Raw genomic sequence first — 25,397 nt, 5'->3', positions numbered from 1 at the left:
GCGGATATCCCGTGAAGCTTAGGGACACCAAAGGCGCGAACTACAAACAAACATGGCGGACCTGTAGTGACGAATTTCACCAGAAAATAAGCGCATTTCATTGAGATGCAGCTATCAACAACTGTTTGTTTTTAATCATTTTTTAGCGATAGAAGTGTTCATTTTCAATTTCGAATTAATTTAAGCATCGTATGAAAGGATCTTAAAAGAATGGATGAAAATGCAACCCCTCGCGGTATCATTCGTGGTGTGTTGACAACTGGGGGCATCGGCGAAAGTGTGAAATTGAGTCCAAGGAGAACACCACGAGCTGCAGCAGCTGACGTGAAGCAAACTCCGAGGGATCCCCCGTCTCGTACAGAGGTAGCAACACGTTTGCTGACTCGGTCGAGATCTGCAAAGAGGAAGGCTACAGCGGATAATACGCAGACACCTTCAGACTCAACGACTCCTAGAACTTTGGTTAGTTTATATTAAAACTAAAATAGGCTTATAAAGCTTCATATGGTACAGTTTCACTAAAGCTTGGACGTCTTTGGCCATTGAGTTCAACTGTAGAACTCAAAGATACTTAGATACAAATCTGAGGATTTCTATACAGTATTTTCTTTTTGTGTTTAATATAATTTATTCACCCTGTTTTTTTCTTTAGATTGCAGGATTCCTGCAAACAGCTCCAGTTGCCAAAAGTGTTGTGAAAGGAAAAAGACAGAAAACAGTTGAAAAGCCAGGTACAAGAACAACATCAAGGTCATCAAATTCAACAAGTCAAGCAGAAGATAATACCCCAAGAACCATCATTCAGAATTTCTTACGGGAAGGTATTAAGCTACCTTAAAATAACCTTTATTACCCAGGCATACATGAAGTCAGTCAACAGCAGGCCATTTTATAGATGTGTGCTCAGTTACCTGATGTATGAATGCAAGTGAGACTGGAGAAACCTGCTTTGATAGTTAGCATAAGAACAATTTGATTGACACAACAAAAGCAGTGAGGTCTATATCAAAACAAGGTCACCTCCAGGCTTGCTGCCATCCAAAGGCCAGGTCACTGAGGGGACAACAATTAACTAAAATTGTTTTCTCTTCTTGTCTAGAGTTGTCTCTCCAAGTTTTTTCCTGCATTATTAAGAGTATTGTCTCGCAAGGGGCTGTCAGAAATAATCTATTTAAGAATGAAGGCTTATTTCATTATACAGATCTTTTTCCATTTTAAGCTTTAGCAGAATCCCCAGAAAAGCCAGTGATTTCAACTTCATCCGATGTAGAAGATGAACCTGTAACACAACAGTCAGATGAGGAAAACCACTTATCTCTTGTCACCAGCGTTGTTGCTGATGATGCAAGAACTGTAGTAGATGAGCAATCGGTTGGCATGACAACTTCACACAAAACAGGTCATGTCACCCTGATGGAAGCAGCTACTCCAGTGCTCCTAGACTCTTATGGACAAGATGAAGGTGTTGCACAAAAGTAAGAATTTTACACCAAATTCAAGCTTGCATGGAGAGTTAAGTTTAGGTGCAGGTCTGTGCAACTCAGACAAACATTGTAAAGGAGTGCAAGTGAGAATGATACATATAGTTGACAGAAAGTGATTGGAGCTCAACTCTTGCTCAGGTTTTGATGACATTCTTTTTTCATGTGCACTGGTCAACTCTCATATGTTCTGAATTTTTTAATTTACTTTGTAAAGTTCATGGCATTATTCATGCTTATTTAGCATGCAGATATCTTGAACTCTTGTGTATACTTATTTGACTGTGCGTATATGATAGCTGAATGGCTCCTCCTGGTTTTGAACCTCGTAAAACATTCCTCCGGTTTGCTTATAAACAAAACTCGGAATAAGATATCAGCAGAACAGCATATACAGGTGTAAGTAATGTCAAGGGGAAGGCCAATAAAAGAGTGCTTGAACAGAAGGTTGCATATATCTATGTAGTGGAGATCATAAAAATTATCTAACTGTTTTCTTCAATTCCAGTACAAGTGAGCAGGAAACACAAGATGAAGTTGAACGTTTGCAATCCACAGCAACAGACCAAACTCTGGAAACAGACACACAGACATCTCATCAGTGGAGAGACCTTGTTACTCCTCAGCTGCCCCTTGATATGTCTTCAGCAGGAGAGATGTCCAGATCCACTGGAGAAAGGTCACTGACAACAATAATACCAATGACAATGACAACAACAATGACAATGACAATAGCGATAACAATAACAATAACAATAACAATAACAATTACAATAACAACAACAACAACAACAACAACTACAACTACAATAATAATAATAATAATAATAGTAAAATTTCTATAGCAGCATTTCCCAATGGTACAATCTTATGGTGCTTTACACCAAAAAAACAAAAAACAAAAAATAATACCTACTAAAAAAATGATAATAAATTATCATGGTCTGGTTTCTGTAATTAGCATTATAGGAATCCAGTGCACATAGCTTTGCATGTACTGTGAGCCTATACACTACGTACAATATAATAATTCTGTAGTCTGAGTCTTTTGAACCTGTGAGTTACATACATTTTCTGGAATTTTTGGTGGAACACAATACAGTTAACACACGCATATAAGAACAATTAAGAACATCAGGCTGAAAGTTGGTCAATAAAGCACCATAATAATTTAGCCTGATAAAAGAATCCTTTTCCTATATAAAAAGAAAGAGGATGCCAGAATAAGAAAGCACTCATATTAAAATACTGTGATATCATAGTGCTACATGTAGACAGTAGTATTTATTTATTTATTTATGTATTTATTTTTTAGTGTAAGTAGTACAACATTGTATGTTAATTGAACCTCTAGTAATGTATGTTTAGAAAACAGTCCTAAGAAAATATGCACGTTGATTGGTTAAAAATCGTGTTTCTATAACTCAATAGAAACACAGAACTAGCACGAGCTGTTGATGTAATGATGGCGCAAGGAAAGAGAATTTACCCTTTGATAATCAAAGTTAACAAGTTGTTTTCCTTTTTTTCGTCGCGGTGTTTTCTAAAAGAAATAGAAAACATGTTCTCCATGTTTCTATTGAGTGTTGGCATACATGTAAATCTACTAGTGTTCTATAACGAATGCCGTTCTCTGATTGGCTACGTTACTCACTATTTATTCTGTGATAGATAGCGAGTAGCATAGCAGTGTGCCCTAGTCAACAAAATGACGGTTGCTTCTTTTCATTTTTGAAGTGTCTGTGAAGGGGATTTAGATAAAGTTTTGAATGACTAGTAGATTTATACTAAAACAATTAGATTATTTGCCCTCGATTTCTATCGCGTGATAGTTGACTCCGGCTGCGCCCTCGTCAACTATCAACTAGAAATCTCGAGCTCATAGTCTAATTGTTTAATAGAAACACTCGTGAAAAGTTTGGGAGACCTCGAAAAAGCTGCAGCTCGTTTTCCCACAGCATTTCTCATTCTTCCAAACTTCAACTTGTGTTTCTATAACTCGATAGAAACACAGTACATGTTTTTTATTTCTTAAATAGTATTTCTGAAACAAATTTTAAGAACACTTTCAGGCTGATTTCTCACTAAGCACGCGGTAAATATGAACTACATGTAGATCAGCCTGAACCCCGAAATCATAGGTCCTTATATGTGGGTGTTTACAATATCGTCCTGAAATTTATTTGAGACCTGAACAATATTTTTGCATTTGTTGTTGGCGTGGGTGGCTTACATTTCCATCATAATTCAGATGATCACCAGAGTAAACAGCTGAAATCACGAAGTGATGTTGGTTTTCATCATAAGCTGGCTACTTTTGACAATAGCACTAATAACATTTCAACTAAGAATGAAGTGTTTATAATTTTACTATGTAGATCTGTTGGTGAAAGACCATTCTTTGGAGGAAAGCCTCCTACAGGAAAGGCTGCAGCAAGGAGTTCAAAGTAAGTGTAACATGTTTTTTCATTATAGCCATTTATTTTAGCAGTGTAATTAATAATAGTTTTATTTGAGTAATAAATTTTGTGATTGTTGAATAAATTATGTACACTAACTGGTAACCATAATATGAAAGATATTATATATTTTTAGTAATTTGCACCATGATAATATATAGCTAAGCCAGGTTTGTGCAATACTATGTAATCACGAGTCACATTATCACAAGTATATTCTTTCTTTAATTTTGTGAAAGAAAGAGAAAAGGCTACTTAAAGGGCCCTAGTTAGCCACACCTTTGTTTTTGTTTACATGCGAGTGTTTGGCTACTACAATTTTATTTTATTTGGAGCTTGTTGACACAAAGGAAATCTCTGTGAAACTACTAAAAGATAATAATAGTAAGGACACTTGAACCATGAATACTTGACAATTTTTTTACATTTTTCAATGACCATAGAATAAAGCCTCTTCATATAATGTATAATGTTAGCATTTTTAAAGTGTAAAAACACGAAATACTCTGGTTAGAAAGGAGTGCCCATATTCTATGGTCTCTAAAAAAATGTTCAAAAAAAAATATTACGGTAAGTGTTCATGGTTGGAGTATCGTCACAGTAAATATGCTGTCAGGAACACAACATACCGTAAAGCAATATTATAACATTTTGCTTCACCATGCAATATCAACAATTTTGATGGCATCGAAAATGGCAGAGGCTCACTAAGGTCCTTTAATGTTGTCACATTGTGAGGCTATTTAACATTTGAAGAAGTGGTTTTGATAATGCAGAAATAATATACCTAAAGTTCAGGTTCACACAATTCTTGCAAACTCATTCTTGCCCCAGAGTGGGAGATGGGAGAGGGAGTACTTCAACCATCTCATAAACCAGTCTTGTTTGAATTAGGGATTTTGCATTTTTTTAAGTGGATATTCTTTGTTATAATCCATCAAATATTGGTCTAAATACGTCATGTGACTGAATATTCCCCAGTTGAAACTGGGGAATATCTGAGAATATTCCCCAATTTTCAAAACTGTGCGTCTTGCGATAAATATTTGTAGGATAATTAACACAATAGCCTCCATTTGACCTTGAAAATATGCTTGGATATTTGTCCTTGGACATTATCTGTTCCTCAAAGCTCACAGTTAACCTCGAGCTATTCTCTGAGAAAACTGTTCGCTTCTCAGAACAGATAATGTCTGTGGACAAATATCCAAGCATGTTTTCTTGCCAAATGGAGGCTATTGCTTATATAACCCTTGTAACCACTGGCAATGCTTAACAGGAGGCCATCTGGACCAAGAATGCCATCTGCTCTGGTGAAGAGTATTTTCCAGCATTTCTCTAAAGCAAAGCTGTCTAAAGAAGCTCTTCAAGTTGTTGAAAATGGGTAATGACATGTTTGGTAATTTAGTTTTCCAATGTTATTATTAAATATTGACCGCAAATAGAGAAATACAGTGGTGCCACTGCATGAATAGTCTAGGGATTTGTGTTTTGGTAACAAGTATACAACAGTGGATTTAAGGCATTCAATGCTTCAGGTAGTTGCATGGAAACACAGGGAATTTTCTTTGTCAAGTAACATACAGCAAGACCTTGCATAAATTGATGAACCTCTTACTGCTATAATTTTCCTACTAATTGAGTTGTACAGATTGCCCACCCTTTTGTACTTACAAAAATATGTTTTAAAACAACTTTAATTTTCCAACTACATGTATAAAATTGTTTTACAGGTCAAACCTGTTTTTTAAACAAGTGTCTAGTGACTTAATGGCCTACTGTCGGCACGCTCATAGAACAACTATTGAACTTGCTGATGTGGAACTCCTCATGAAAAGGTTTGCATTAGAACCGTATGTCTGCAACATTGACTTTCATTATCCTAGATGTGTGCCTGCATGCCTACAGGTGGCTTATATATAAACATTTTGTTAGCTTAGTAAAGGTTACATGTAAAGTCTGTTGGAATCTAAATGAATTGGAGTGGCCAAGCAGTTCATTGGTTCCCTGGTTTCTGTAGAGTAATGTGACTGGAGGCAAGTTCCTTTGGGTTTGAAAGATGTGATGTAAGTCTGCCTGTCATTGTGCCCAGAAAAAGAAACTTATCAGAACTTAAAGCAAAACTTCTAACTGGTGGGACAGGTTACTTCACCACCACCATCAAAGAGGAGAGTTCATGGTGTGAGAACAGGTTTAGTGACTCTTGAGTTAGTGTTATTTCCCTTTGTTTTTCAGGCAAGGCTTCATAACAGACAATCAGTCACTGTACTCACTAGTTGAAAAGTATCTTCCACTGGAATACAGACAAGAAATCATACCAACAGTACAAGCTGGGAACAAGATAGTTCTAAAATAAAACTTAATGGAGGCTTAAACTGTGGCCTTGCACCTGAAACATGGAAGCACACAATACAAAAAATGAACTTGCGTACGTGGCAATCTGGCATAAAATACCGTATGTGAGAAATCCAAAGAAACGTATACCATAGTTCAAGAGTTGACAATATTATACTTGGAGAAAAGAAGAGCTGAAGCTCGCCCTAGCTTTCTGGCAATTCACTAACAGTAGATAATATTCTAATTCTCTTGGCAGGACTCATTATGGGACTATTAAAATGTGGAGGAAAGTTGTCAAATTCAGTTGACAATATGTTTTTAAGATATGCCTCCTCATACCCTTCCTTTGCATTTCACATAATTATGTAGTTCCAGATCTGCATAGGCATACGATCTGGGGGGGGGGGGAGGAGGAGGGGAGCTGCAGCCCCCCCAGCTATTGAAATTATGTGATATTGCAGGCAAAACACCCATGATTTGGGCAATGATACTTGAGAGAAAAGATTACAAAATAATATGCTGTTGGCGTGATTTCCAAAACTCGTAAAAAAGTTTCCAGTTAGTTACTTTTTTTAGAACTTTTTCTTTTAATAAGTTTTAGATTTTACTAGAGCTAGATTACGACTGTCGATAGAGATCAACGAGCATGCAAGCTTTGAATAGATCTATTTTTTGGAATTATAACAGTCTCATTAGGTGTGGGATTTGTTAACGTTTTTGTTTTTCCCGCAGCGCCCCACCAAGTTCGAAGGTGCCCGTATGCCTATGCAAATCTGTAAAATACTGTCTTCACATTAGACTTTTAACACAAGGCTGTGTGACACTGCACACCTTTTGAACAGGTCCTTTTGTCCTCTGTGGCTTAGGTGAATCATTGTTTGTACATACTCCTAGTTTTTGTACATATTGACTTTGAGACTATAATTTTATTATGTTAAGATTATTTTTAAACAAACTCTCAATAAAGGTTAACATGGTCATTTGAGTTTGAGTGAATCTCAGTTGCATGAATAACTGTTCAATAACGGCGTCGACAAAACCTGGATCGGATCACAGAAAAAAAAAAAAAGCTTTAAAGAAAAAAAAATCCAAAAAATATCAAATCGTTTATAAGATAATAATAAATAAAAAATAAAAGTGGAAAACTAAAATATGTTAAATGAAAATAAGAATCCCGAGTTTGACGCAATGACATGTTAATTAAAGAGAATGACAAGAGGTCATTTAAAAAGCCACATAAGCGCCTAATTTACGACGAATTTAAATTGTAATGAACAGGCAGATGTAGTTATATTTGAACGTTAGTTGGCTCGAAGCTTGCGTGAACCTCCCATTCTCGTTTTTGAAATTGTTGTCAGTATCAGTAGCTAATTCTCGGCTACTTTTTCGTGTCAGATGTGAGCGTTACAGTTGGCGTTACAGTTAATGAGAAAACTTATGTACGAAAGCTTAAGGACATGACTTGCTTTAAAGGAGTACGTCACGATTTGCGCATCTTGAAAAAGCTAGCCTAGTTTCTCAAGTTCGTCATTTGCAGTTCTCGGTAATCTTTGCCATCCTTAACGATCCTCATTCCGTTTTGATTTGTTCTTGCCTCTTAAGGGTTTTCTATCCTAGAACACGATCATTTTAAGGTTTTATTCTATTTAAAGGCAACTCTTTACGACCCTAAGAATGACTCTAACAATCGTGACGTAACTCCTAAAATGTTGTTTATTCTCGGGTTGCGTTATCGTTCAGACTATCGATGTTACTCCTATAATTTTTTGTAAAACAGCTATATTTCCTTGAAACACAAATGGTTTGTTCCGTTTTATTCCAGTGCGAAATATTGTATTCCAAACTCACATCTTGTAAAAGTATAGACTTGTCTCAAAAATGGAAATTGTTTGAAATCATCAGGTGTTTAATTTTTTAGTGTTTTAGTTTTTGTGTTTCTATTCATACGTTCGTCCTATTATTACCATGCTGACTCGTTTTATGACCGTTTACCTTTGATGCAAGTGAATATACGAAATATCATTTATCTGAACTGCGGAGAAAGATACGAAGACATGATTGATCATCGCAATCAAAACCCAACAGCCTGAAAAAAATTCATCTGTGACCAGCTCCCAGTTGGCTTGATATTATAAAAGAATAAAGAAATATCACACCTGACTTAAATAAAACGTTCTGCTCACAGTAGTCACTCTAGTGTAATTTGCTCAACAAAATTTTGAATTTTGAATCTTGAATTTTTTACCTTGATCCGATCTGCGATACGGTCCGTGACCCGGTCCATGATCCGATCCGTGATCCGATCCGTGATCCGATCCGTGATCCGATCCGTGATCCGATCCGTGATCCGATCCGTGATCCGGTCCGGTCCGATCCGGTTCAATAATGCTTTAATTCAACATTTAGGGATTTTACAATGAAACAAACAAACAAAAAATCATCTCAAGCAGTAACAAGATTTGATAAAACCCATCATCCAGCCTTTTTTAATTTGACACAGGTTTGATATATTAGACCTTATTATATGGCTCGCTCCACAAGTAGGCAAGATGAACCAAATCCTGCACTGTGATTGGCTACTTGAGCGGGCAAGATGGAGCTATCTTGTCCACTCAGGACTACCCTCTGCAACCCGCCAGAAAAATTTCCCTGAAAGCCATATAATAAATCCTTCATTGACCAAGCTTGTTCGGTCAAGATGGCTGGATATTGGCCTCGTTTTCTTCCTGGCCAATATCCAGCCATCGTGACCTCATGTTTGGTTAATAACCCTTATATACTAAGGCTGGTAGTAGGATTGAAAAACTTTGGAGATGAAATGTTTAGCATGCTGCTCATGTGGGACAAAGGAAACATCTGATTCCTGATGGGATTCAAACCCATAACTCCCTTGACCTAGCTAGATGCCGGTCACAGGCTCTAATTACTGAGCTACAGAGAGACTTGTGGTGAGCTAGGTCATTTTACTAGATTCATAGCACTAGGGTGGCATTGAACCCGGGCTGCATTGGTGGGAGGCGAGTGCTCTCACCATTCCACTGTCCCTGCTTCCCGTAAACTTCCAACATGGACATACTGCATGCTGACTTAGTTCCTATGTTTCATTTTCTTTAGTTTTTTTAAAAGCCATCGGTAACTTTTGAAGTAAAATAACTTCTCAATAAACAATAAAATTGCATTACAATTCTCCAACAAACAAATAAATAAATAAAAAATAAAACAAGTTCAAATATGGAGGAAAGAGTGCTTCTTATATGACACCACAGGAGAAGTACTGTTGTAAAGAGACTGGGGCGAGAAGAAAGAAATCCGTGATAATGTTATATGAAGTGAGTGTTCAATAATTCGACGCGTCAAAATGGTGGAGTAAGTATTGAAGTTTGGCTCAATCAGTTTGATGTTATTTTCCTTTCTTAAACTGTTTATTTCACTGTAGAAGGATAAAAGACAGCCAGCTCTCAGCTTCAATAAACCAGAAGTTGGTAGAATCCGGAGAACGAGAGAGGTGAAGTAATCTTTTAACGTAGTGTAGCTCTCACATATTATTTTGCCCTCTAAAAGATAAGTTGCGACAGTATGATTGTCTTCGAAATGGAAATTTAAAGATGTACCATCAAGCTAACGCTTAATGTATTGCTCGTTATAATTACGTCTAGGTTAAAGGAGCTTTTGAGGACCAGGCTCATTGAATGTGGATGGCGTGACAAGTTAAGGAGTCACTGTAAAGGTGAGAGTGTTTTTGTAATGAATTGCGGGGTTGGAGCCTCAAAAAGGCATTGCAACTCGTAACTGCATGGCTACTTTTAAAAGTATGACAATGATATTTCTTTTTCAGAGGTCATCAAGCAAAAAGGACTTGAAAATGTGACTGTGGATGATTTGGTTGCTGAAATTACTCCACAAGGAAGAGGTGAGATCATTACAGATTTGTTGATAAATTACTAATTACCTGTGTTGTGCTTCTATATGTACATCTGAGCCTTATCAGTCTTATACAATGCTCCCGTTCAATTAGATATACCAGTCCATTGGATGTTATCTCCAGCGTTATTACCAGGTTTTTCCTGAAACATGCTTTTATCAGTTTCTACGCTAGCCTTTTCTAGGTGTTCAGGTAGTTGAGGTGTAGCATTAAAAACAAGGAGTGAAAAAAGGGCACAGGGGCTTGGTGTGAGGAGTGAACATTTTCTTGCCTTCACACACCTCACTTCTCCTCCACTTTATTGTTGTACCCCAACCAGCTGAATGCCTGGAAGAGGCTATTTGTACAGCTAAATGGAGTGAGGTTCTGCAATACTGCAGGGCTGTTATTAAGGACTGTAACCTGTAATACCTGATACAGCTAAGTATGTTTGAGGGAGACTTGATGTTATGGGTGAACTTGCTAGTTGATGGTATAATTCACCCACAGAGCAAAAACTTTGTTATGATCGTTGACTCAAACCTTGTTAATAGCACTGGAAAGTGGATTACTGTTTTAACTAAAAACACAACATCAGTCTAAGTACCACAGGAGGGGGGTGAATAGGTTTTTGGATCGACGGATTTGGCCTTAAAAAAGCGCACGGATTGTGGATTTTTGCGGTAAATCGAGCAGATTTGCGGATTTTTGAAAACACAGTGGATCAGGGATCAGCTGTGAATTTTGGCACGAATTCCTGATTGTGCCTGTCTTGATGTTCTTAAACCAAATTTGAATCATAGATCTTTCTTCAGCCTTGGCCGGTATGTTAAGGAGTTCAGTTATTTCTTTTTTCAAGTGAAGCGCATTTAAATTCAGGTGTGAGACTGTTATTGGAATAGTACTGTGTAATAGTCATCAAGCATGTTGCATTCTTTACTATTTGTGCGAAATTCACTCTGGCATTCACATTTACCAGTTTGCCTTTGAACTTTTACACTTCTGTTTCTGGATGTGGTTGTTGTTTCGGATTCGAACAAGAATTTTGGCGGATCGACTAATTTGGCGAAAAAAAGACACGGATCGGTGGATTTGCATACCACTATTCACCCCCCTCCTACAGCTCCATCACAGGGCTCCCAACTCCTCTATCCAACTTGTGTGGCACTCTAAACTACAAGACCTTGCCACACTCATGCAAACCCTAAAATTGCTTTATTTTCTTCTCATACACAGCTTTAGTTCCTGATGAAGTCAAAAGAGACATGCTTCTGAGGATTCGAACTTTCCTGGCTGCTAACTCGTAGTTATTTAAACAAAGTGTCCTTAAGTTGTTTTGTATATTATTTTTTCCCTCTCTTTATTGTTCATGAAATAAAACACCGTCAAGTTTGTATTTATACAACTCTTCTTAAATCTGCTGATACTTTTGATAAGTATTGAGACCTTAGCTACTGTAGCTTTCTTTCTCTGTAATATTAACTACTTATTAGCCGAGAGTGAGGTCTTTATGGGAAAATCTCAAACCGAGACCTTGCCATAGTGACTGAGTGATAGCGAGGTCAGTACAGCAAAGCCAAGGTTTGAGATTTTCCTGTTAAGACTGAACGTTTGAGGTTAATAAGTTGTTTATTATATGGCTTTTTACTTTGCTTTTGCACGCCCATAATCGGCCCATGAGCATTATGGGAGAATAATGCCCTGGAATTAGCCAATCACAGCATGTGTTACATCGGCTACAAACATAAGCCATGATAATAATCAATTATAACACACAGCAGCATTAATAGAGTAAACCACAATTTTTTCAGTTGTGTTTTAAAGATGACAAACTGAATAAAACATGAACTGACTTTTCTTTTAACATTTCAAAGATCTGGCATAATGCTTTTTGTTCCAACTCAAGCCAGTCGGTAAATCCCTCAAACTTGCCAATCTTGCAATTTGGTATAGTTCATTTACAAATAAATAGTCTTTGTGCAAGAATGGAGCCGTTTACATACATCTGTCTTACACTGCTGAAAACCTCGATTTAGTACTTTGAGACAAGACAATTTTTTTACTAGAGTTTCCAAACAGGTTTGTGCTGAATTTTCTTATGCTAAGTAGTCAAGGCTTATTTTTCATCTACGTCATCAGAATCAATTTTTTTAGATTCTCATCTCGGACAGATACCTCGAGCGGGGGACGAACGGAATACGTAATAAGAGAGAGGCCTGTTTATTCCACCTGCTGAAAGAGTGAGTGAGTCATGTTTCCGCGCTGCTGTTTGTATCTTCATGGTTATCGCGGACTTGAGGGAGAGATGTAGATCATGTCCTCCAGCTTATCTCGCTGACTACAAAACTGTCTTTAAGATGTACATGAAAAACTAACGTCTTTGACATGGTGCAAAATTTGTTACCGTTTGTAAACATGTTCTCTCATCGGACGTAAACGCGGAAAAAAGGCACGCCGAGCAATCATTTGTTCATAGAACTGGGTTTCTACTATACACAAACAAACAAACGAGCAACCAACCAACAAACAAAAAAAAGAACAAAATGTGTCCAATAGGAATTAATTATTGCTCCAGAATCAATTTTACGGATTTAGTGAAACTACTTTGTAAACATCGTTGAATTTTATGAATAATTTCGTTAGTTTTGATATATTTTCCACTCCATATCGTAACCATGCGGAAATTAAAATTTCTCCTAGATCGTTTTACATTGCGTCGGCAATCGGAAATGGAATTCGTCCGAGAAAAGGAAAAACTGATCATGATTGTCATATGGCGTTATACAGCTCGAAGTGTCAGTTTACGCCGGTATTCTTTACATATTTGTTCGTTTTTCTTCAAAACTTTAATTTGGCCTTGGAAAGTGTGTCGAAATTGACTAATTTTCTTCGTTTGAAGGTCTCGATGCATTTCTTTTCAAACAAAGCGCGATAGCTGAACTTTCCGTTCTCTTTTGTTACAGTATAGAGAATAATACAAGGGTGCATATAGATATGGAATTTTTAATCTTGTATTCAATTCGATATTTCATTCGTTCGCTGCGTCGCTACGTTAACTTGCCGGTGCAATATCTGGTTAAACACTCAACGAAAAATTCTATATGTACGAGCGGCCATGTATTAATATCTATTTCTTTTATTGGGTATGTTTCTCAAACCGTAAGATCACAGTAAACAATACAATCTGTTGCTGTAGAGCTGCAAAGATAGGCTGAGAATGTGTTGCAAAGTGTAATAATTTACTTCACCGAGTGAGCCAACGATGTGAAAAGAATGAACAAATCTTGGGACATTGTAAACTAGTTCATTTCATATTTTGAACGCCTTCAAACTCACGAAGCATTCAAGTATGGTAGTGATAGGGGAGAGGGGTTCGAATAAGGCCAAATTGTTAGACCCAAATGAGGTGCTATTAGGCTAAAACGAGTCTCGTACCAAAACAAGAGAGAATTAATGCCTCCACCTTGCTTTAACGACCTTTTGTTTTCATCACACGTCTGTTACAAACTTAAGACGGTGAAATAAACCTGGAACAGTCTTCTTTACATTAAGTCTACGGTTTTAGTGTAATTGTTGCAAATGTTTGACATAAAAATGAGAATCCTGGGTTTCGCTTCAATTCGCCACTAAATTCATATTCTCTTATTGTTATTCGTCCTCCCCTAACCCTGCCCTAAAGTCAAAAAAGGCTTCGCTCCTCCACGCCACTATTTACCTGAGTACCCCCTCCCCGGGTCTGAAGGGAATGAAGGCATGGTATTTTGAGTTATTTTTGCCACGTACAAAAACCTGAAAATAATAGCTTTCTAAAACAAAAATAAACATCAAAGAGATAATAATAATTCATGAAGGAACAGGGATGGTTAAGGATGGAGAAGATTAACAGGAATTGTAAACGACGAAATTGAAAAATTTTACCTTAACTTTTCAAGATGTGCGAACCTTGACTAAGCTCCTTTAAAATATGTTTATCTTTTATGGAAAAACGAAGCTGGTAAACTCAAGAAAACATGTTAGGCTTCGTGTTATAAACCCGAGTATAAAGGCATAAGTAAAAGCAAGCAAAGTTCTTAATTAGCTCAAAATATCTCTAGATCTCTATCTCTAATATAACTGATCATGACATCATTGAACATAACGTTGCGAGGAAAATAGGAAAGATAATCGTAATAAATTACAAAAACCGGAACCTTTTAATTTACCCTTTTATCTTCACAAAGGTAAAACGGTACGTGTTCTTTGAAGACACCGAGCGGTCCATTAAAGCAGCCATTTCATATCGGGATAAGTTATTTTTGTCCCGAGTTAATTACTCACGTTTTCCGAAAAAACGCACGATCTAGAAGGTTTTCAATCTAGAGAGAGATGCGTCAGGTAACACTTTGTTCTTTATTAGAAGAAATTGTATTTTATGTTAAATCTTGAACCCGGGTATACAAAACTGTATAGTGAATTTGATGATCGACATCGGTGTTCATCTTTCAGCTGGAGTATGCGCTCATTGTTATAGCATCATAAGCATGTTTTTGTATATTTCGCTCAATTCATTTCAAACTAACTTACCAAGAGAGTTAAAGGTTAGTCGTTGCAAGAATCTCTTTCATCATGTTTCAGTAGTTGGTCTTACTTTCATATCTACAACTGTTTTTCAGAAAGGTTTCGAGGAATCACACTTTTGGGCTTTGCCGTACGAAAATAACTAACAGCTTTTAATTAGACGTGTTCTTTGACAAAAAATCCGATCTTCGTTGCAAACGCAACCCGGAGCTTGCGAGTTTTTTAATTTTCCGGCATTGCAGGTAACGTTTTCACTATTGAAGATCTTGAAGTGTTGTTGTTCGATTATATTCAAGGCCAAAGAACATACGATTTTCGTAAGTGGCTGCCAGAGTTTTTTAGCATTTCAAAAAGGATTTCTCAATATTTTCAAACGTAAGCACGCAGAATGAAATTGCATACAAACGAAAAAAGGACTACCTCCATTCGTTTTTCATTGAAAGGAAAATAATGAAGTCTTTGTCTTGTTAATATAAAATTAATTAACGAAGTACTATTGCGTATATTATTACTTCTAAGGAAACAAAAATGCTGTGACTACCGTGTGAACTAAGATGGGTCTGGGAGCGAGCCACTGTCGAGGAGTCTGGGCGCCAAGAGAAGTGTCACTTACCACTTTGTCCATAGCTGCGGTTTTCTGCTTTGTCACGGTTCCTGGTAATCTGCTGATTATCCTCTCTGTTCTTATGGATCCCAACAAGAATCTCCGACGCACTCCTTACATTCTACTCATTCTAAACTTGGCCATCACGGATCTGATCGTGGGTGTCATGGTGGAACCCCTGTCAATGTACACACACTGGAATGAGGCGCATGGCCTGTCAATCAACTACTCGTGGCTGTCGCAGTTTGTCTATTTCATGTGTTGTACCGCCTCGCTTCTCAGCCTGTGCATTCTCACAATTGACCGGTACCTGGCGATTACCTCACCCATGTGGTACCGTGCTAACATGACAAACACACGCGTCCTACAAGCCTCCATCTTCATCTGGGTGTTGTCAATTTCTTGCAGCGGCGCACTGTTTGCCACTGGCTTCGTCACATACGCCTTTATCTTCGCCACTTTGACGCTAATCTGCGTGATTTTTATTTTGGCGTTCACGTATATTCGTATATTTCTGGCTGTAAAGCAGAAAGTCAAGGAGCTAAACAACTTGTATCAGAGCGATGCTGAACGGAAGAAAGCTCTGGAAAGAAACATGGTGTGGGAAAGAAAGCTAACCAAAACCCATGTGACGATGCTGCTCGCCTTCCTGGTGTGCTATGGCCCTGCGTGTATCATGATTTATGTCATGAATACGTGCATCATTTGCAGCTGTGAGTTCATTCATTGGTTAAGAGACATGCACTTTGTGTTAATCACACTGAACTCATTGATCAATCCGTTTGTGTATGCTCTGAGACTGTCTTATTTTAGGGAGGCCATTACTCGCCTCATTCCCCGCAACATCTGCGGCAAACGCGGACTTGTGGAGCCTGATAGCGCGGACGTTACATCACAACGTGATCAACTTAATGTCACGCAATCTTCGCTGGTTGCTGCCTGCTTCCCATTCGAACAAGAACCCTCTGCATTTGGATGAGGACGCTAAGACGAGAAAGCGCTTAATAATATTGAGTAGTTGGTAATGAATCTAATTGCTGTAGTGGAATCATTGCCATGTTGCATTCTTGGACAAGAACAAATCACTACTACTACTACTACTAGTAATAAGACTACTTCAACAACCAGATAGCAAGAATAGCTACCCAGTGTACAGCCTTATATTGCTTGTAAAGTAGCATAATTAGTTTCCCTTTCCCTGGATATACCCAAGTTGGGGTGGGGGAAGGGGATTCCCCTCAATTTTTGGTGGGGGCTTGCAACGCTTCCTTTTTTCGACCCAAATGTGTTGTTTTCCATACCCTCTTTCAGATTTGACCCAACTCCAAAATTCGTTCACGTCTCTAATACATGACCTTAGCTAGCCATGATCGACTTCCCTCAGCCCTCACATTTGAGAAGGGCTTCAATTTTCCAAATTTTAAGACCAAACCAACTCACCTATACCATTTGGTATCACACTTACACCCTCGGGCTCGACTTTAATTTCCCAGGGGAAGCAAGTCGGGAAAAACGACGCGCATGAACAGCTGATAGAATTTCCATGCACCATACTCAGCTGGATTAATCCCCATAAGGATAATGACACCTTAATTACATGGAAGAATGATAACTTGAGTGAAAACACTAAAGATATCCGCCTAAGTTACCAGAACTGTATTCAAAACTAGTGATCACTTATTCCTCGCCTTTATTTAACATATAAAACTCTGCGTAAAAAAAAAATACAAATAGCAGAAACTGTATGCGCCCAGCCTGTGGTACAGTTTAGGTTTAGCGTTACTTAAAGATAAAAAAAAAAGAATAATTTATAAATCGGTCATAAATCAATGCATATAGATAGGCCCTTTGCACGATTCGGTCACATGGTACAAAATCACACATGCTGGTGAGCAAGTTGCACAATGGGACTTCCAAAATAATGCCACTCGTATCAGTCCACCTGGACCTGCCTTTGTTTTGGAAGTCCCACTGCAGAACTTGCACACCAGCATGTGTGATTTTGTACCATGTGACCGGATCGTGCAAAGAGCCTATTTGATTAACTGATGATAGGCTAAATATAAAGAGCGAAGTTTGCAAAACTTTGTACAAAGTGCTTCGGGTATGCGCACTTTACAGTGTATGGTATGAACGTTTTGTACAGTCACGTGATGCATGATGACTGATTGAGTATATAACAATCATAGCACTATAAATCTAAATAAATTATTTACATGTTAGGGTTACACTACGCATTGCAACAAGTCTCAAGCCAAGCCGAAGTGTCCTCATTAATCTGTGCTTGATACCACCGATTCTTTAGCAAGTTGCCACATATCAAGCTTTGTTGTTGTAAGCCATCTCAAGCAAGGTTTTACGACAAAGCCAAACTAAAGTGTAGTGTTTCGTTCCTGTGAATGCATAACCTCAGTTTCAGTATCAGCACTTTCAGTTGTTATTTGACCAAAACCGAGCTCAGTTTCATGGCGAGACTTGCAGAGGCATCTGTAGCAGAACTTGGTAGCCACGCACAAAACGACTAGTGTAGATCCAACACAGATTCCTATAATCTTAAGAATGGCTGTAGTTGTCCCTGGGGAGAGATGTGAAAGGAGTTACGTCGAGTCGTCGAGTCTTTGCTTTGTTAATTAACAGTCCATTTCAGTCTTCCAAAATCTTCGTTGTACCTGTCGTTGTTTGGCATATCTTAAATTCTCTTTTGGTTTGAAGTTTTTATGATTTGAAATTATGTTTTCTACGCAAAAATTGATATGAGATACATCGCAATGGAGCTCCTTTATTTCAGGGAACTATGATATGAATATTTGAACTTTTATAGCGTTACGGGACCGATTCTTCGATCGAATAGCACTGCAGGTTGTTTCATAGTTATTAATTTCACTTAGGCCAGAATTTTGTGGGTTTTTCAAATCCTCTCCCCGCTCCCCCCACCCCACTACACCAAAGGAAGCGATAATGCCGTAGTAGGACGTAAGAATTATGCCATCTGATTAGTTAAGCAATAGACCACAAGTTTTTTTGGTTCGTAGGCTGATAAACCACGCGCGATGTTGGAAGAACACGAGAGGAATTCGTAAAATTTACGAATTCTTCGAGTGTTCTGCCAACATCCCAAGTGGTTTATCATACCTCTAAACCATAGAAACTTGTGGTCTATTACTTTTATATAATAATTCAGAAGACACGCGAAATTTTCATAAGTTTACTGGCACAATAAACCATAGCTGATTGACCAATCAGAGCGCGCGCATTCATTTTATAATTATATAAATCTGAATAATAACTACTTAATAACCGAGAGTGAGGTCGTTACGGGAAAATCTCAAACTGAGGCCTTGCCGTATTGACCGAGCGATAGCGAGGCCAATACGGTAGGCCGAGGTTTGAGATTTTCCCGTAACGACCGAACGGTCGAGGTTAATAAGTTGTTTATTATATGGCCCATGAATTAAAGGAAAGAAAAAGTTATTCGAGTGGAAGTCGTCAATTTACATCCGGTGATGCGCGCGTTTACCGATTCGTTCATCGTCTCAAACTCAGGGAAAAACTACATAGTCAGTGAACTTCACCACTGTATTACGTATTTAGTAAAAATACACATTTCTTTACCGGAAAAATGATTGTCACAGCCTCAAAAAGGTGTTTTAGTATCGTGGTGCCTCAAGTTGATGGGGGAGTTTTTCCGACTTTTGTGGCGAAACGTCAACGCACATGGAAGAGACAGAAAGTGCTTCAAAATAGTCCAAACGAACGGTCTTTCGGTGAAAGAAAATACTAATGCTTCAGAATGCACTGCTCAGAATAACCCGATCTTCGCATTCGCTTTCGACAACATATCTTCGCCTTCATCATTCTGGGATTTATGGATGAACTTTTCAAGCCTTGTGAACGTCTAGAACTTCTGCAGTTATTAGAAACACTGCTACCGACAGAAACCGCCCGATTGTTTACATCTAATGATCCTGGAAGCTGATTTACCCTTGCTTGTGTATAGCGAGGGAATATATTTGATGAGAACTGTGACGGAGTTCAATATTTCTGTAATTGTTGTGACTAAGATGATGTTATAAGTTTCTTCGTTGTGTTCTGCTCAGGATGCGTGACAGATCTGCCGATGGTGTTTTCCACTTAGCGATTTTAGCTTTACTTAAGACTCGGCAAACTTTGATTGTTTTTCACTAGTGCCCGCCAAGGTTACCGGCTGGTAAGTCAAAAACGACTTCTATATAAATTTTGTTAAGGAGAACTCTCTAAACTTTTAGCTTCTTACTTTCTCTTACTGTTTTAAATCGGCTTTCATCGTTTCAATGCGCTTGAATTTTCAGAGCCGGGCTCTTCCTAATTTGCATAATCCGTAATCGACCCGTGGGCATTACGGCTGCATAATGACCGTTCAGATCTCGCTCTTAGCCAATCAGAGCGCGCGTTATATCGGCCACAAGCCAAAGCCATATAACAAGGCTAATTAATTTTGACAAAGCTTGTGCAAATGTTATCGCGAGACATTAAGACCATCTATACGAGGAAAATAATCCTCGGCTTACATATGCCCTTTTTTTTTTTCATAAGACGCGAACTTGCCGTATATATGGCACATTTTAAACAGTTCACGTCTTACACAAGTCGCGGATAAAATAAGCTGCGGCTTGTTGTGTAAGACAAGGGTTTTGAGCTCGGCCTAAATAAGCCGCGCAAGACGCGAACTCACACTGCGCAAGCGCAAGTTTTTCCCGCGCTAGCGCGACAGCCCGCGCAATTCTGCGATTGCTATGAAAATCAACATAAAAGCGAGGCATTGGCTGCGGATAAGCCGTGAACCATTTATACGAGTACTTCGCGTCTTATATAAGCCGGGCTCGTATACATAGTCTATTTCGCGTCTTATGTAGGCCGCAGCTTGTGTATGTCGCAGATTATTTTCCTCGTATAAATGTCCCTATTGCGTGGACACGTTAAGGACACATTAGGTCTGACTTCATTCATACTCACTCCTTGTTTCGTAGCTTGCCTTGAAACCTGGATATTTTGTCTTCCCGCTTGACTTGAACTTAATGCGCAGGTCACTGCCCTCTAAGGTGATGAGAACTGGTTTCTCTGACCCACAATACCTTGTGCCGTCAATCTCCACATAGTCAGCAGTACATCCAGTAGAGAGAGATAGATTGAAGATATCGAATGCCAGTTCAATTTTGTAATCAGAATCCACATCAAACCGCCAGGTGCACTCAATTTCATCGTCATAATGGAGAGGGTAATTATAACTGGCCAAAGTTCCAGACAGTGACGTCAATGTGATACTCTTGATAGCCGCAGTGCACGCGAATGGAGCTGGTACTGAAAAAAGATTAAAGATAAAATGATAAGTTTGAAAAGCAAACATGCATATTTGTTGCAAAACTGTAAAGTTGACGAAGTTGATGAAGTTGTGATTGAGATTTAGTTTGGGTTACGTAGTAAAATGTTTCAAGTAGAAAAGTACCTTTTAAGTAATGGCTATCTGCGTTAAAAGGTGAATTAACCTGGCCTTATATAAATTTCTTGCTCATGTCAGAGATTTTAAATAATGCATTGATTCAAATGCAAACAAACAAAGTAACAAAAAAAGGAGAATACGAGTCCAAAGACCTCTCGAAGCTCCCAGGTGCTTTAGCTCGGTCCAGATAAGAGATCATTCAAACATCCTTTGCCAACAGGTTTCTCTGTTGTCCTCTGTCAGTAGAAATGGGCTCATGGTTTGGCTGGTCCGGTTTCAGACCACACCGTAAATAGCGAAACCAAAATTTCAACTATGATTGTTATGATTTTAAAACTCACTGCAATTATATAGTTTTACATGTTGCAGGAAGATTGTTTTCCATGGCGAATAAATATCTTAACTTTTCAAAAACACCCAATTTCTAGATTAGATTATTTGTCTCTTACGTCGGTTCACTGCTTCATAAACAGCATCGAAACCAGGTGCGTGATAACTGGACCCTGACATCCTGCCAGAGTCGAGATGAACACGGAGATAACGACCGCTGGAAAACACCGAGGGCTCGAACTCCTCGCCGCAGAATTTGTTGAGCAAATCACTCGTCGAATTCCACCCATCCCAAATATACAGAAATGAATAAGAACATGAACGATCCAACTTAAGGGACTTCATTCTAAGCTTCACGTAGTGTCCTTCAGGTACTGTGATCACCCATGTGCACTTTATGCCAGCGGGAAAGTCACTCGGGAACAACGGCGAGAAAATTCTTCCTGTCTCGCTTGTCAGAGAGATGACTTGGTTTTGTGGGCCTCTGCATAACCCCACCACAGCTAGAACATGTAAAAAGGAGAGATACGTTAACACACGTGACGTGTCATGTAATTCATTCTCGTCTAATTGAAAGAAGCCTTTAATGCCCGCTTGAAAACTGTTGTTCTTGAATCAGTCGGTGTGAAATATATCCGAGGAATTGGTTAGTTAAGCTGAACGAGATTTTGTGTTGATAAATAAGACAGCAATTTGTAACAGCTGCACATGTTGCACGCACTAGGGTTAACAGTTCACTTAATGAAGAGGAAGGACTACAGTCGCTTCTTTTTCTCTCCCCAGGCCCAAGTCGCGTTTCAATGGATCGAGTTCATGAATATTTGACTATAATTTGTCATGCCTCTTTAACTATTTCTCATCGAGCAAAACAACTGCTCCTTGTTTACGCGACCAGGTTCAAATTCTAGCATAATATAGGGTACATAACCTAATGACTGGGAGTCTGAAAACCTTACATTGCTTAACAGCCTCAAACACAGCATATATCTCTGCCTTGTGGTCATTTGAATACTGTAGCTGAACCCAGAGGTGACGATCGCTGGAAAAGAGAGTTACCAATTCGTCTTTCCCCAGTCCACACAAAGATTCAAAAGCCTCACTAGTAGAATTCGGGCCATCGCGGATTTGAAGAGTAGAATTTTTGCAAGCACGATCCAAATACCAAAACGCTATGATTCGTAACTTTACGACATGTCCCTCTGGTACGGTTATGATCCATGTTATACACTTCACGTCGTCTGAAGGCACTGAAGAATTCAAGACGTGATCGAGCGTTCCCGTTTTTTCAGGCAGGCGAACAATTTCGTTTGCTCCTGGAGTATTGCATTGTCCCATTGCTGCTGAAACAACAACAAAAATAACTGCTATTGACTCTTCAACTGCGATTACAGCTGCCTCTGAAAGCTCCCAGTGTGTTTGGCTTTCGTTAGAAAAGCGAAAGTCTTGGTGAGCGGTGACGACACAAAAGCCGGTACTCTCACTCACTCCTTACCAGACTTACTTCGCGCAGACAGCAAGACAAGGAAGAACGCCTGTGGCCTAGGGTGGTTCAAGTATGAGGCTAAACAAGGTATGTTTTTAAAAGATATCTGCTAAAACTAAGATATAAGCAAAGTAAATAAAAAAAAAAAGATTGAAGCACGATTCTATAATATTGATTTTACCTTTAGCTATCACCAGTGCCTTGAGCAGCAGACAAAATCCTGAATGATGATAAAGAAGCAATCGAATGTTATTGCAATTAGCTAAAATCAGCCAATCAGAACGCTTTATTACCTGGTCCAAGTATAACGCTTTATTACCTGCATGGTCCAAGTATTGAGCAGTCTGGATCTCGTGAACTGGCCCCCAGACTGGGTGGGGTGAAAAAGAAAAGAGGTGGGGGTTGTATTGTAGCACTGCCCACAAGGGAGCTATTTGGCTGTTTGGATCGTCTAAATTTGAATTTAGTGCTATTTTGTCTGTATAAATTTTCTTGAGAATTTAAATTCTGTTTTCACGAGCGTGCAAAGAGATCCAGATTGTCGATTTAGTATTGTTTTGTCAGTAGGTAATTTCTTGTAGGTACTATTCAAAATTCATTGTACAATAAGTTTTGTATGTTTGCAAAGGAGCTACATTACCTGCAAAAATTTTGGGACGTTAAAATTTCGGACACTTTTTATCGCATTTGGGTCAAATTTCGGACAAAAATGTTGGACACTTTGCTGAAACATGGCTAAAGTAAATTTACGCCATCAAATACTATTTAGACTGAAACAACATCTGTGAAAATAATAGTTTTTCTGCACTTTCAAGGTTTTCGAGATACACCGACGACAAAATAACTCAAATTTTATCAAGTCGTTACGGATCTCAAGCAATGTCTCAGCTGCTAGAGTTCGCTCCATAAAGGAAACTAATATTAAGCTATTTCAATGTTTTATTCCGTATTGTAAATGTTTCGGATATTATTGTTTTCCATTGTTTGGTGATACACGTATCTTCACAAGTGAATAGATGAAAGATCATATAATTGAACTGCGGAGAAAGATATGAAGACATGATTGGTCATCGCAGTTATACACAGCTTAAGCAGTTGTGAAATTAAAGCCTAAAAAATTCAGGCTTGAAGGGGATTCGAACCCATCACCTCTACCATACCGATGCAGTGCTCTAGCAACTAGCAAGCCAGCTATCAAGCCAGCTGGGAGCTGGTCACGTTGTGAGTTCGTACAGAAGCATATCCCCATGAACAAGGTGATGTGCTTCTGGCTCGTAATGTACCCGTGGACTGATGGTGTGGATACAAGTGAATATATGAAAGATCATATATTTGAACTGCAGAGAAAGATATGAAGACATGATTGATCATCGCAGTTATATACACAACTTAAGCAGTTAAATTAAAGCCTGAAAAACAAAACAAAACAAAAACAAACAAACAAACAAACAAACAAACAAATCAGGATTGAACAGGACGCACAACTGCTTAAGTTGTGCATGGGTGTATAACTGCGATGGTCAATCATGTTTTCATATACACATCTTCAGTTTGCATGTCTTTGGATAAACATATGCACAACAGGATTTTACACAAGCTCCGAGCTGAAGTATAGTGCTTTTTCCCATTTTGCCCTTGGGGTTAAGTCGAATTTCTAAAAAACCCCTCTAAATGTTTAATGATGTCCTTCGGATATCCTCGTGATTCCTATTACGAATTCCCTGCCCGGCAAGGACAAGAAAATGGTTCTTTCTGCCTGCATGAGAAGGCGGTGATATGAGCAGGATTCTTGTTATTTTTACCCTGAAGAAAAGTTAAATCCAAAACGTTTTAATTTTTTTTTACTTTTTTTTGACACTTTTGTTACTTTACCTAACAACACTTGCATGATTACCATTTACACCGAGAGTGCAATTATGAAAACCACACGAAGTCAGAGTCCAACTAATCATTTGTCGCCTCGAAAACCAAATAGTTCGAAAAAGAATCAAGCGTGTGTTTATACTCATGTTTCAGGCTCCCAACATTCAACCAATGTGCGTGAAATTTGATGAAAATATGACACGCAATTTAAACAAACGCGTTCAGGCAATTTCCATCAACAGCCGCTCTACTGTTTAAGTGAAATGCGAATAAAAGACATGCAAATGAAACGAATATTTCTTTCCGTAGAATGGACACGCGAGCTGTGAGATGATATCGGGCCAACATTTTCTTCTTTCACGGTTTGTTAATAATGTCGATATATATTACACGACAAGGTGAGAACTGATCTACTTTAAAATTCGTAATGATAAACATTTCTCTCAATATATGCTCATGTGATTCTTTAAAACGCATTTACTCACCGCAAAAATAGTGAAAAAGAAACATCCCCAGTGATAACAATGCAGTGAAGCTGCAAGTATATCAACGGCCTTTCGCTGTTAAAAATTATGTTTATCGGAGACCTCTGGCTTTCATGTTTTCCAGCTGGTGTATTATCAATTTAAACACATAATGCATAAATTAGCAGGTTTTCCTTTTGCTGTCTATTTTACTGATTAATATTCAGAAGAACGCATTTTCATCTGCTTAAAATTTGTTTTCTCTTCTGGAAACATGACAGATTGTTTAAAAGCTCTCATACTCTGGGACGTCATTTTCGCGACATAGCAGCTTGCCATTCAGTGCCGTGTTTTATACGTTTTGTTTCTATATGGGGGACTGTATTTTCGCGGCTATTTTGTATGTTTGTTTGTTTTGTATGCTTCATTAGTATGGAGAAAC

General features: G+C 38.5%; 4 protein-coding genes across 5 annotated transcripts; 3 read left to right on the top strand and 1 right to left on the bottom strand.

The window, feature by feature from the left end:
* The first annotated feature begins 50 nt into the window (after positions 1-50).
* Positions 51-7,262, top strand: LOC145465253 (uncharacterized). Of its 2 annotated transcripts, none has more exons than XM_081449032.1 (8): positions 51-462; positions 653-821; positions 1,226-1,475; positions 1,990-2,160; positions 3,860-3,928; positions 5,220-5,324; positions 5,674-5,778; positions 6,176-7,262. In XM_081449032.1, the coding sequence occupies exons 1-8, from the start codon at positions 211-213 to the stop codon at positions 6,294-6,296; spliced, it is 1,242 nt and encodes a 413-aa protein (XP_081305158.1). In that variant the 5' UTR covers positions 51-210; the 3' UTR covers positions 6,297-7,262. The 2 variants fall into 2 exon arrangements, with proteins under 2 accessions (XP_081305158.1, XP_081305157.1); XM_081449031.1 differs by having other exon boundaries at positions 1,220-1,475.
* A 2,300-nt stretch (positions 7,263-9,562) lies between these two features.
* LOC145465272 (transcription and mRNA export factor ENY2-like) lies at positions 9,563-11,614 on the top strand. The gene is made up of 5 exons (XM_081449051.1): positions 9,563-9,643; positions 9,714-9,782; positions 9,934-10,004; positions 10,113-10,187; positions 11,415-11,614. The coding sequence occupies exons 1-5, from the start codon at positions 9,636-9,638 to the stop codon at positions 11,483-11,485; spliced, it is 294 nt and encodes a 97-aa protein (XP_081305177.1). The 5' UTR covers positions 9,563-9,635; the 3' UTR covers positions 11,486-11,614.
* A 3,561-nt stretch (positions 11,615-15,175) lies between these two features.
* Positions 15,176-16,318, top strand: LOC145465908 (5-hydroxytryptamine receptor 1D-like). The gene has a single exon (XM_081449673.1). It carries the CDS (start codon positions 15,290-15,292, stop codon positions 16,316-16,318), a length of 1,029 nt encoding a protein of 342 aa, XP_081305799.1. The 5' UTR covers positions 15,176-15,289.
* A 951-nt stretch (positions 16,319-17,269) lies between these two features.
* On the bottom strand, positions 17,270-25,079 carry LOC145465907 (tolloid-like protein 2). Its single transcript, XM_081449672.1, has 6 exons — positions 24,977-25,079; positions 22,810-22,848; positions 22,102-22,482; positions 21,265-21,648; positions 20,332-20,676; positions 17,270-17,914 (listed from the first exon to the last, which is right to left on the bottom strand). The coding sequence occupies exons 1-6, from the start codon at positions 24,999-25,001 to the stop codon at positions 17,712-17,714; spliced, it is 1,377 nt and encodes a 458-aa protein (XP_081305798.1). The 5' UTR covers positions 25,002-25,079; the 3' UTR covers positions 17,270-17,711.
* Between the last annotated feature and the right edge of the window lie 318 nt (positions 25,080-25,397).

The sequence above is a fragment of the Orbicella franksi genome, chromosome 13 (genome assembly GCF_964199315.1).
Source record: "Orbicella franksi chromosome 13, jaOrbFran1.1, whole genome shotgun sequence".
Classification (NCBI taxonomy): Eukaryota; Metazoa; Cnidaria; class Anthozoa; order Scleractinia; family Merulinidae; genus Orbicella; species Orbicella franksi.
Note: the sequence above shows the minus strand (reverse complement) of the source record. Positions and strands in the feature narration are given on the sequence as shown.